The sequence below is a fragment of the Euleptes europaea genome, chromosome 18 (genome assembly GCF_029931775.1).
Source record: "Euleptes europaea isolate rEulEur1 chromosome 18, rEulEur1.hap1, whole genome shotgun sequence".
NCBI classification, from domain to species: domain Eukaryota; kingdom Metazoa; phylum Chordata; class Lepidosauria; order Squamata; family Sphaerodactylidae; genus Euleptes; species Euleptes europaea.
The window spans coordinates 16,100,889-16,113,928 of record NC_079329.1 but is presented as its reverse complement, the minus strand read 5'-3'; the positions used below and the strand labels follow the sequence as shown (position 1 = coordinate 16,113,928).

Below are 13,040 nucleotides of genomic sequence, written 5' to 3'. Positions count from 1 at the left end.
ACGTAACCCTGCTCATTGCTTTCACTTATGTTCAAGCCCAGTTTTCAGCCCCAGTTTATTGCAGACAAAGATATGATCAGACAGAACAGAAGCAAAAACAAACAAACAAACAAAAAACGAGGCTTGTGTACAGGTTGTTAATTTTTTTTCAGATTTTCCCCTTTAGAAGAAGAAGAAGAGTTGGTTTTTATATGCCAACTTTCTCTACCACTTAAGGGAGACTAAAGCTGGCTAACAATCACCTTCCCCTCCCCTCCCCACAACAGACACCCCATGATCTAGGTGGGGCTGAGAGTGCTCTAACTTGCCCAAGGTCACCCAGCTGGCTTCATGTGTAGGAGTGGGGAAACCAATCCAGTTCACCAGATTAGCCTCCACCGCTCATGTGGAGGAGTGGGGAATCAAACCCAGTTCTCCAGATCAGAGTCCACTGCTCCAAACCACCACTCTTAACCACTACATCATGCTTAGTTGCTGTTTTCCATTCTCCGGTATAAGCCTCAGCACAAAAATATATCATTGGCATGGGAAGGGTGTGTGTGAATCTCCACAGCTACCTTACTGCCTAAGTTGGTTGGGGAAAAGGAATGACCAACCACTAAAAGCACCGTCTATGCTTCATTATAGTTGTCATGTAAATTCCTAGCAAGTCAAGCCAGAGTGAAGCAGACAATGGCCAAGTAGCCTATGTGGCCTGGGACAAATAAAATTAACCCCTTTATTGTGTAATGCTTTTCTTAGGTTGCTGTCTGTGAAGGAAGGAGAGGTTGCCATACAGACAGCCTAAATATCTTCATGAATAAAAAACTGAAAGGGGAAAAAAAGAGAGACTGGCACTGCAATCCTAAACCTTCTAAGTACCTTGAAGTCAATCCACTTATAAGGTGTAATTTTTTTTAGGATTACACGGTAAAATATTTTAAGGTAGGGTGGAGAAGTCCCTGGATTTCTCATTGTAGAATAGGGGTGTGCACTTCAAAAAATTTCATATTGATTTCAGATTTTAGGGAGGATTTTGGGATTTTCCTTATCCTTAATTTTCAGGATTTGTTTTGGGATTTTTTTCCAGGTTTTTGGGGGGATGATTTCATCTGGGACTATTTTAATAATTGTACCCCTCTCTCCCCAGAGAGCAGGAGCAGGGAAGGAGGGAGGGAGAGAGGGAGAGAGGAAGCTGGCCCTACCAAACAGCCATTTAGTGGCATCTCCTGTACCTTTATATTTACATGTCAGCATATTTAAATATGATGAAGATCAGTTTAATCAATTAAATGAATTAGTTAAACCCAGGCTGTTGTCTTGTTTCTTCTTTGAAGGGGTACCTGGGGCAACATATATTTTCCTAAATATACGAAATTCTGCTGAATATCAGTGTAGAAGCCAGACAGAAATTCCAGTTTAAATGGGGAAAATATCTCAGTTATGAGATCTCTGAAGAGATTTTGAAGTTTTATTTGTACAAGGGTCATCTTTCTGAGTCTTGCCTTTCATTCAAAGAGAATCTAATGGAAATGTTCCATCATAGTATTTAATACCACAAAAATTAGCAAAAATATGTAGTTTCACTATAGGCTCTTGTTTTACAGTACCAACAAGAGTCTATAGTGAACCTACATATTTTTGCTAATTACTCCTAATGCTGATTAGATGCATATGCGGAGGTCGTATACAAAGGCAAAGAAATTTTGCCCATTGTTTATAGATATGATGAAGGATGGACTAAGTTTGGGTCTCCCCTTCAGAATAGAGACTTTCAGCCCATTCCTGAAAGGGCCCCCGAAACTTCTTAGGAGGCATTATGACCCCGCTGCCAGCGTAAGTGTGTGTAAAACCATGATTACACAGACTTACGCTGGCGGCAAGGCCAGTCCCACCGGCAGCCGAGAGCTGCAGGACCACGCCTTGCCCCTCTTCCTGTGTGACCTCTTCGTGGTGCAGGCCACGGCGTAGAGAGGCCACGCCGGCTCAGGGGAGCATTCCAGGGGCGGGGTGGGGGGAGGAGCTGCCGATTAGGCAGCTTCCTATCCCAGTTTGGATGGATACACCAGCGCTGGGAATGGCGGTGCTGCGCCTGCTTTTGTTTTATGGCGTGCGCAAATCAGCTTAGGAAGAGGTGCCACTGGCCTCTTCCCCACCGACTCTGCACGCCATAATTTCAGGAATGGGCTGTTTGTTATTAAATTATATAGCAATGTTGCCTAAGAAATTTCATGCATACATACATATGTAGGTACATACACACACTACTGAATAAACACAATTCTCATTATATTTATATATTTCTCCCTCAAAATCAGCTCAAAACATAAGAACATAAAAAAAGTCATGCTGGACCAGACCAAGGCCCATCAAGTCCAGCAGTTTGTTTACACAGAATAGGTATGCATCATGGCTAATATTCATTTTGACTAGTAGCCATGGATAGCCCTATCTTCCATGAAAATGTTCACTCCCCTCTTAAAGCTTTCTAAGTTGTGAAGAAAATACTTCATTTTATCTGTTTTGACTCTCTCACCCTCCAGCTTCAGCAGATGACTCCGAAAAGCTTCTCCCTGACCATTCTCTTCATACCATGCATAATTTTATAGACCTCTATCATATCTTCCCAATTCATTACAAGTATAATAAATAAAAGTTAACTCCTTGTTTGTTTAACCCTCTAGTCTGGATGTGTATGATCTCATGGAAAGAAACACATAGAGACACAAACAAAGATCTAGGGGTACCCTGTCTGGTGGCATCTCTGTGAATAAGAGAGGGGACTTTGTGTGTGAAAGAGTCAGGACTGTCCATATAGTTTAAAAGAGGCAAGACAGGTAGCGTACTGTGTTTGCATGACCTACATGTAGTCCTGAACCTGAGTGACAACTTGTGGAGGGTGGTAGGGTCTGTGAGGGAAAAGGGGGTCACAGTCATATCTTTCATGAGCGCTAGCCTGGTGTAGTGGTTACAGTGTCAGACTAGAATCTGGGAGACCCAGGTTCAAATCAGTGGAATTTGCTGATAACCAAATTTGAAAAATAACAACAAAAACAATAACAAAAACATGAATTGTTTCAAGGAAAGGAGTTTTGTTATACCAACTACCTCTGATTTGTATTAGTGTTACAGGACATCACTGTACTGACCCAAACCAATGTTCTGTTACAGGTGCCATTTCTGGGTTAGGAAAGTTCTAGACATCTGAGGCATAGCCTGGGGAGGAGAGTGAGTTCAGCAGGGATGTGATGCCCTAAAGTCTACCTTCCAAAGCTGCCATTTTCTCCAGGTGAATGGATCTGGAGATGAGTTACAATTTCAGAGGAATTCTAGGCCCCTCCTAGTCTTTGGAAGCCCTGATTTCCATGCATATCTGTGGTTTGGGGGTTTCATGATGGACACCCCTACTTTGATCCAGCCAGCTTTTTCATTAGTCACACCCAATTTAATTACTTCCTACAGCCCCCATCCTACATGGTCTTTGTCCCAATGATGCCCAGTATATTTTGGGGGGATGGTTAACTTTCCTTTTCAATAGCAGAAAAAAAGGTTAGATCTAGCCCACTGTACATATCCATGGGTACATTTGTTTAAGAAAATCTTTATTCAGATCTATTCAAAACATCCAAAACCAAGAGTCAAGAATGTATGATGATGGTAGTAGATAGGTGTTAGGTATTGAGAAGGACATTGAGCCACTCTAATAAGTTCTCTTTATTAGCTGCTCTCTTTTGTTCAGCTCAGGCCTAAAAAGAATAATGTAGCATTTGGGGGCAAAGATGCAAGCCAGCAAGCCAGCACTGGAAGCTAAAATTGAGAAGATCTCCACAGCTACCATGTATTTTCCTTTGCTACTCAGGTAAGTTGGAATAAAGGATACCCAAACACTGCAAAAGACCAACATGCTGAAAGTGATAAACTTGGCTTCGTTGAAACTGTCCGGTAACTTCCTGGCAAAGAAAGCCACAATGAAGCTCAAAATGGACAGAAATCCCATGTAGCCCAAGGCAGAGTAAAACATGGGAGGTGAGCCCTCATTACATTCCAGTATGCTTTCTGTAGTCATTGAATACATATTGACATTTGGGAATGGGGGAAATGTTGCCAGCCACACAATACAAATACCTCCTTGGATAAGGGAGCCGGAAAGGACAATGGAGGTGGCCATTTTCCCCCCCACCCACTTCCTCATCCTACTTCCTGGTTTGGTAGCCATGAAAGCCAAAATGACAGTGAGTGTCTTTGCAAGAATACAAGAAATCGATACCGAGAAAATGATGGCAAAGGCCGTTTGTCGGAGGAGACAGGTCACCTTTCCAGGTCGGCCAATGAACAGCAATGAAAACAGGAAGCAGAACAGGAGGGAGACAAGGAGAGCATAGGTGAGACTCCTGTTGTTGGCTTTGACAATTGGAGTGTTGTGGTGCTTCATAAACGTACTTAGAACCACACTTGTGCTCAAAGAAAACAAAATAGCAACAATAGCTAAACCCATCCCTAAGGGATCTTCATAGGACAAGAAGACAACAACTTTGGGAATGCATGAATTCTGCTCCTTGTTTGGATAATGATCATTCGGGCATGGTAAACATTCAGCCATGTCTGAAAAAAAGAGAAGTTATGCTGTAAATCTCTTGGAATACATACTTAAATTGTTAATTTATTACAATAAACATATGACAATTGTATGTCTAATACTTCTTTAAAATATCACTTTTCTAACCTCAAAGATACATAAAGATTTAAAGTAAAATTCTATTTGCAATTCAAAGTAAGGTTATCTATTTGCGGGCTGCCTCATTCATCGAGAAATGAAGCGAGGCATTGTAAAACTGGGCACCCAGCTCAGGATGATTGTTGGGCTTGCAATGGCAAAATTGGAGGAATTTGAACATCATTGCCCAAGTTATATCCAGACATACACACAAAGTGCTATTTGCAATGGAAAATAAGGCTGTCTGTTTGTGGCAGGCATAATTAAGCGGGAAGTAAAGGTGAGAATCTCAAAACAGACAGCTTCACAATGATCATGGGTGCTGCAGTCCCAAAGTGGAAGCAAAATGTTCCATCCCTGACAGTGTTATTGTGTGTGTGTGTGTGTGTGGGGGGGGGGTAATCCCTTGCTACTAGCCATGGAAGCTAAGGTACTCTGTTTGTGGCAAGTATAACTAATCTAAAAATTTGGGACAGGGAGGCTAATTTTATGGGCCCACAAAGGAGTCACTCTATCCTGCAGGCATTTGAGAGAGCTGAGGTGTCAATTGGTTTTCAGGTTCAGACGGTCAGTGTTGCTGAGGACTGGCAGAAAGAGCCAATTGGCAGGCTCACACATCAAAGTCAGGAGGCTCCGTACGTATCTGGGTAGCTTTGCATGATTTCCATGTAAATTAGCTTCCAAATTTAGGAAAACAACTTAAATGCACGAAAAATAAGGCACAGAAAACATTTGGTGGCAAATGACATCCTGTGAACAGTCCTTTAATATAATCATCAAAAATCTGATTTCTAGAAATGGTCATGGTGCAGGCAAACGAAGCCACTACTCAGGGCGACCTTCAGTTTGAAAGCAGGTTTTCATGAGGGGGTGGGGATGATATTGGAGCCAGCCAAAGTCTCAACCAAGGCCGCTCTTCTGAAGGAGATTGCTCATCCGTGTGGATGAGGGAGTGTTCTTCAGAAGCCCAACCAGCATCTGTTCAAGCTGGTTCTTTTAGTTGGAGGGTTTTGGGAATCACCTATTCAGCTTCGGGCAGTTTCCCAGGTTTTGACATTTGTCGGGGGAAAAACCCGAATATTGTCAAAATTGCTAATTTCATGTTTTATTTTCAGTTCAGGTTTATCAGTATGCACAGTCCCACCTTTGGTAGCAGGTTCCAAATATTAATGAAACAGTATTTAGGAGAAAAGACCCAATGACCACAGTGAATGCATTGTAATTCTTCTGAATTATAGCCAAACTATATATCTGAAGATGCCTGCCACAGTTGCTGGCGAAACGTCAGGAAAGAAAATTCCAAGACCACGGTTACACAGCCCGGATAACCTACAAGAACCAATATAGCCAAACTGGTTAATAACACTGTACACTCCAGATCTCACCCTTCTTGTCTGATATCTTTCCTTCAGGACATGGAATGCAATCATAGCAACAGAACAGCTTGCCCTCTTTCACTTTCTTTCTATATCCAGGTTGGCAGCTGGCAGTACAGACAGAAAAAGGCTGTGTCTAATCAAATGGAAAATATGAATGTTGATATGCAGGACAAAAGGTCTTGAAATACTTAAAGTTCAGGCAAATACAAGGCACACAATAAGTTGTGTCTAGTTTTCTAAGCATCGTAGCCATCGGTATTGAAGCAGTGACCTATATGATAAAATCTAGAAGCCAAGGTTTCATAAATTTAGAGGGCACCCAGCCTTCGTTTACGCCGCAGGGGAAGAGATATTTTCTCACTGTTGTGCCACGATATTCTGTGAGAAAACCAAAGATAATACAAAGAGTGCCACAAGAAAGGTAGGATTCATCAAAAAGAGTGTCTTTCACTGCAGTTCACAACACATTTTTCCACGCATAATATTCTACACCTTTATTTGTGTGGGCAGTCTGTGATACTGCGGTGAAAAACTATTGAGTCTGGACATTTTGATGTTTTGGCATGTGATTGGTCAGTTGGCCATATTAATAAATTTGGTTTGAAATTCAATATTCATGCCCTTCTACAAAGACAATGCCAACCAGATATTGGTTGAACTTTGTTTCAAAGACTTCCCAGAGTGAAGACCCCACCACAACTATATGAAGCCTAATAAAAATAGGGGGCATGGTTTTGTAGTTAAAACATGATTTGTACGTGGAAAGTCCCTGGCTTGATCCCTGATCTCATTCAAAAATCTCTGGTGCTATGTATTGGGGGAAGATCTATTTCTGTCTGAGCCAAAAAAAAGCTGCTACCAGACAGACAATGCTAAGGCAGCTTGACCAGTGGTCTCACTTGGTATAAGGCAGCTTCATTTATGTTCAGGGCTTTCATCATCATTTGAAGATTAACTGATGTTGGAGCCCACTTTCCTGCCCATGGAACAAAGGTCTTCATTCTCAATTACACTGATTTTCATGGATTTGATCGGCTATATCCTCTAGAGTTGTTGATAACGTTTGTGTGCTTGTTCTCAAAATACCTGCAAAATACCTGCATTGAAGTCCTACCTGGTTAAACTCTCTGGGCCATATAATGGCATCCTCATTGACAGTGAATGCTTGATCTGGAGGTTTTTGGATATCCATCTTGCCAACTTTCACCTTAACAAAAGATTGGTTTGGGAAGGTGACCCAGTTTATGACATCAAGCCCTTCTACTAACACACCATTCTGGTCAAAGGAAACCTGGTCACCAGCACTGTTATTAAAAGAGATACTTCGCAGAAAGTGGTGGAGCTAAATTGATTAGAAATAGAGAATTGTTCAGCAAACAATGCAACTAGACCACAAAGAGTTGACTGTTACACTCAAAGAGTTGACTCTTACAATAAATAATTGCTTTTGACTAATGTATAGTTTCCATTTTACGTATTCCAGCTATAAAATATTAGCCTGATTCTAGGAACAGTCAAAGGCTTTGCTTGGGTACTCTGTAATGCCAAAGCGCTGCCATAATGATTTAGGGCACACCCAAGTCATTTTTTTCCTGTGCTCTGTGTTCATCCCACAGAATAGGTGATTCCCCCTGCTTTATAAAGTGCAGGGCTGAGGCTTACACCCTCTGATAAGTGGGTGGGTGGGTGGGATGAAGTAAACACACTGAAGAACAGTGAGGCAAGAGATGGATCAAATTTTTCTGTGAAAGAATCTTTCATATCATCTAAAGACAGCCTCAGTAGAATCAAATCATGTGTCAGTCTACCTAAGTAGGTGTACATATTACAGATTCAAATACTGAAGCCATTACCTGCCACGGCTGGTGCCTCTGAAGCTTCCTTTTCTCTCCCTCCCCTATTCCTGTGCTTTTTGATAAATGCATGGCATGTAAAGCATGGGCCAAAGCATGCACAGCATTGTAGATGCTGTAGCTGCGCCCCGTCATCCTCGTTTCAAATAAAGTCCCAGGAAGATCTTCTAGCCTCTCCTCTCCAGTGCAGATGTCCTCATATGAATTGCCCAGATTAGAATCTGGAAACATACAGACAAATGCCTGCTCCCAGAAGTTCTTGATAAAGCCATCGTTTTTTGTATTGGAAGGGTTTCTGCTTCGGATAAATCGGTGGAAGTCTAGCACATCCTGAGAGTGAATTGCAAAGGACAGAGCACCGTGAATGAATTGAATATCCCAACTTCTTTGGAAGTCCAATAATGTGAATTCCATCTGGGCTGTCAGAATCCACACTTTGCCTTTTAGATTTTGTGCTGGGTAATCCATTTCTGATATATATATCAAACTACTCAGGAATACCATGGAATTAGTTTCTCCATAGTAGATCAAAACAGTGGCTGTGGTATTCAAAAGTTTATCATAGAGCTCCCGCCTCCATTCATCAACATATATGATATCATCAAAATTTAAATGGGGGTACATTTCTATAAAGGCAAAACAGATGCCATGCTGGGAAAAGACTGAATGCATGATCTGCAGAAACCTTTCTCCATTTTCTTTATTGTAGGCAATGAAGCCAATCCATGTCCACTGGAAATAGAGAAGTAACTGGAGAATCCCCTTGTACTGAATGGTTTCACTTGGGACCATCTGGTAGAAGGAAGCTGCTCGCATGTTATCCGTCATCACTGAAGCAAAGCCATACATTAGCTAAAATATATATTTGGAGTGGAATTAGAAGGGAAGAGTCTCAGAATGAAATTGCATTGTGTGTTCAGGGAGTCTCGTTGCTCTAGTGGAACAGCACTTTTCAATCCAATATATTATCTCCCATTATTGTCTCCTGCTTTCTTAAACCTTTTTAAAATGGTTACCAGTTCCTATACTGCTGTGTCCAGCTGTATAGATTCTTCCTCTTCAAGTTTGTCATTTTGTTTTATTGGTTTACAAGATAGTTTGGTGATTTTGATTTCAATCGGTTTACTAAGAACACAACTTTTTTTTGGCTGGGGCGGGGGGGAAGCTGGAGGACTACAAAAACTACCCCTTCGGCATCAATTTCTGAAGACGAATATGTTTTAGAACAACATGATAAATAGCAGAAACTGGTATCCTTAAACTACAAAATAATTTCACTGGATTCCTCTGAGAAACAGAGACCTTACTGTTGCTAAAACACATATTACAACACGGGAGATAAATGTCCACCTCCAGTAATCCAATGGATTGAGGACTATACAACCTCATCAACCATTGAATGTATAGCATATAGATGACAACTGTCAAAAATGACATCAGAGCCTATTTTATTTTGTGGAATAAATATTTTCAGTCTGTAAACAGAGAATTGTTTCTATTGAGTATTAGGAACAGGTTTATATGATTGCTCTGATGAAGAAATGCTCATTGGAACTTACTTATCAACTTACTAGAGAACAGCAAGAGCTTTGGATGTATGTGCATGAGACAGGGCATCGTTTTCCATAATTACACCTTCTTTCCCTAGGCCTTCAGATATGTTTGTATACCAATGTAATTTAATAGGCTTTTCAGTATCATTACTAAAAGCAGCTCCATGTGGAAATGAGCAGTATCATCCAGTAGACGCGCAAGGCGTCTTCACAAAGTCATTACCCAAACATTGTGGGACCCTGCAATTTATAAATGACGCCAGTGCTTTTTCAGTAATATGTGAATGCAGCATCATTGCCTTGTCAATTGTGTAAGAATTAAAGGACACTAATTTCTGTCTCCACACCATACAGTCACAACAGGAAAAAAGATGTGAATTTCTTTTTTTTAAATATATTTTATTAAGGTTTCTACACACACACACACACTACCTGTGGAATAGTGTAGATGCTCAGAACATTTGTTATCTCGTAGGCGTTTTCAGAGTCCAGTCCACCAATGACTGCCATTAGATTGTCCTGGCTATCACACTTATAGTTGGGGACAAATTTATTCTTCGTTGAAATAAGTTGCAGTGTGACATAATAAGTCCATCTGGCATTTGAATAGCAATCATAGATATGGAATCCCAAAGTGAGATTAGGTAAAATCTGAGCATTTTCGTTGATCTCTTTTGTAGCAAATTCCAAGGCCAAGATTTGCTGGTAATTCTTTGTGAAACAACTACAATGAGAATGAAAAGTTACAGCATGAGTTCTTACTGCGGCATCTGGACTGCTAGTAAATATGGTTCGCACAGTTATATTATGGGGGGGGGGGAAATATTACTTGGGATCTTCATATAGACTTTGAGGTGGTCTTCCAGAGAAACTCATTAGAGGAAAGAAGAAATGGATCTGAAAAGTAATGCCACCAAAGATGAGATCTGCTGACTGAAGATACTTGTGAAGAATAAGGGAAGGATCCTGTACCCAATATTTAACAGTGCAGGTCTTGTGCCCCATGTGAGATGGCAATAGCAGAAACATTAGCGTCCCTGTAACAAGTACAAATCTCACCACATGCATGTAAAGCCTGATATAGTACATTAGAGCATCCAGGAAGACAATATCCTGAGTCCAGGGAGTTTACTCTACCTATAATGGGACAATGAAGTATAAAGTGCCAGAGGCTTAACTAATATAGTCTTATCTGTCCTTTATCAATGCTAGGATCCACACATACAGAGGAGAAAGGGTACACCGCATTGGTATTCAGAGCTCTGTAGGGCTCCTAGCCGGGCTGCCAGCCTTTTACAAAGTAACTCTCTCTTTTTAAAAAGAGAAATAAAGTTGATTTTGATTTTCGACGTCTCGGTAAACTACAAAGAATGGAATGCTAATTAGAAGTAGGGAAAAGCCCATATTTTTGCCATGGCCCAAGAAACAATACTTTGTCCTTTGTCATTGCTACTATTTCAGATGTTATTGGGGCTACACTTATAAATCCTTCACAGTCATTATCACTTTGTTGTTGTTCTTGGCCACAGGAGCACAAGAGGACCTCTGGCAAGCAGCAGAATGATAATCTGTTTGATAATTACAAGATATTCATCTTCAATGTGTGTATTCTCTGGAGCATTAAGGAGTGAAACAGCTGTAGGAGGATCTACTCATTGGAAGATGATGCCATACAATGAGAAAAATAAGGTAGCATTGAAGATCTGGATCTGGAGCAGGATTTTTTTAATAGTTTTGGACTAGGTTACCAGAGAATAACTTTTTCCCCCTGTATGCACCATATAGGAAGAAGAAGAAGAAGAGCTGGTTTTAATGTGCCGACGTTCTCTACCACTTAGGGGAGACTCAAACCGGCTTACAATCACCTTCCCTTCCCCTCCCCACAACAGCCCCCCTGTGAGGTAAGTGATGCTGAGAGAGAGTGACTTGCCCAAGGTCACCCAGCTGGTTTCGTGTGTAGGAGTGGGGAAACAAATCCAGTTCACCAGATTAGCCTCCGACGGTCTTATGTAGGAGTGGGGAATCAAGCCTGGTTCTCCAGATCAGACTCCACCGCTCCAAACCAACGCTCTTAACGACTGCACCATGCTGGCTCTCCTTTCCCATATGAACATAAAGGTTTCTACTGCCTCCACTGTCATTATATTACCCCTCCCCCAGCCTTTTGTGATATCTGACACATCGTGGTGAGAAAAATCCTACAATGGCTGCCATGGGAGGCAGAGCCAGACACAAAATCTCAGAGCCTGAGGTCATCCGTAACTCTGATAGTAAATCTTCAACTTCAGGTGGAAGCTCTCTCCTGATAGTGTCAGATCTTGGAAACTAAGCAGGGTTGAGCCTGGTTAGTACTTGGATGGAAGACCACCAAGGAAGTCCAGGGTTGCTACTCAGAGGTAGCCAATGGTAGACCACCTCTGGTCATCTTATGTCTTGAAAACCCTGTGGGGTCATGATACTTTGACTGTGATTCCACCCTCATTTTACATAAAGCCACTGTCTGTGCTACAACATAAGCATAAAAAAACACTTTCTAAAAATACTTAATGGGCTCCTGGAGAGTTCTGGTCCCCACCACGTTGGGGAACCCTGCATTAGATGAACACAGGGTTGCAACATTTCACCTAACTTTTTCTAGATGGGATCTAAGGACTTGCAGATAGACTATAGGTGCAGGGAATGAACCAATGCATTATTAGTATTGTGGTGATGTTTTCTAGTTGACAGAAGGATAGGTTGTCATGCAGACAATGTAATTATCTTCATGACTAAGAAACTTAAAAGAGAAAAAGATACTGGCACTGCAATCCTAAACCTTCTAAGTACATTTAAGTCAATCTCCTTATAAAGTGGCAAAATGTTTTAAGGTAGGATGTAAAAGTCTCTAGAGTGTTCACTTCAAAAAATTTCATATCAATTTCCTATCCAGATTTCGGGGAGGATTTCAGAAATTTCTTTATCCTGAAAATCTGGAACCATTTTAACAATTGCCACCCTCTCTCCCCAGAGAGCTGGAGCCGGGGAGGAGGGAGGGAGGGAGGGAGAGAGAGAGAGAGAAAGAGAGAGAGAGAGAGAGAGAGAGAGAGAGAGAGAGAGAGAGAGAGAGAGAGAGAGAGAGAGAGAGAGAGAGAGAGAGAGAGAGAGAGAGAGAGAGAGAGAGAGAGAGAGAGAGAGAGAGAGAGAGAGAGAGAGAGCTTGCCCCATCAAACAGCCATTTAGGAGCATCTCCTGTCCCTTTATATTTACATGTGAGCATATATAAATATGATGCACATCAGTTTAATTCATTACATGAATTAGTTAAACCCAAGTTGTTGTCTTGCATCTGTTTTGAAGGGGTGACTGGGGCAATATATATTTTCCCGAATATATGAAATTCTGCTGGATATCAGTGTAGAAGCCAAACAAAATTTCCATTTTGAATGGGGAAAAGATCTCAGTTATGAGATCTACGAAGAGATTTGTAAGTGTGTATTTGTATAAGGGTTATCTTTCTCCGTCTAGCCAGCCAGATCAGCTGAATAAACCCTGGAGATCAATGGGGTGACAAATGTCGCAGCCA

The 13,040-nt window shown here is 41.4% G+C and overlaps 1 protein-coding gene across 1 annotated transcript; it reads right to left on the bottom strand.

Annotated features, from left to right (window-relative positions):
* Window positions 1-3,679: 3,679 nt before the first annotated feature.
* On the bottom strand, window positions 3,680-10,483 carry LOC130490500 (vomeronasal type-2 receptor 26-like). The gene is made up of 6 exons (XM_056864325.1): window positions 10,308-10,483; window positions 9,911-10,202; window positions 7,926-8,777; window positions 7,187-7,414; window positions 6,079-6,205; window positions 3,680-4,581 (listed from the first exon to the last, which is right to left on the bottom strand). Exons 1-6 carry the CDS (start codon window positions 10,481-10,483, stop codon window positions 3,680-3,682), a joined length of 2,577 nt encoding a protein of 858 aa, XP_056720303.1.
* Window positions 10,484-13,040: the final 2,557 nt, after the last annotated feature.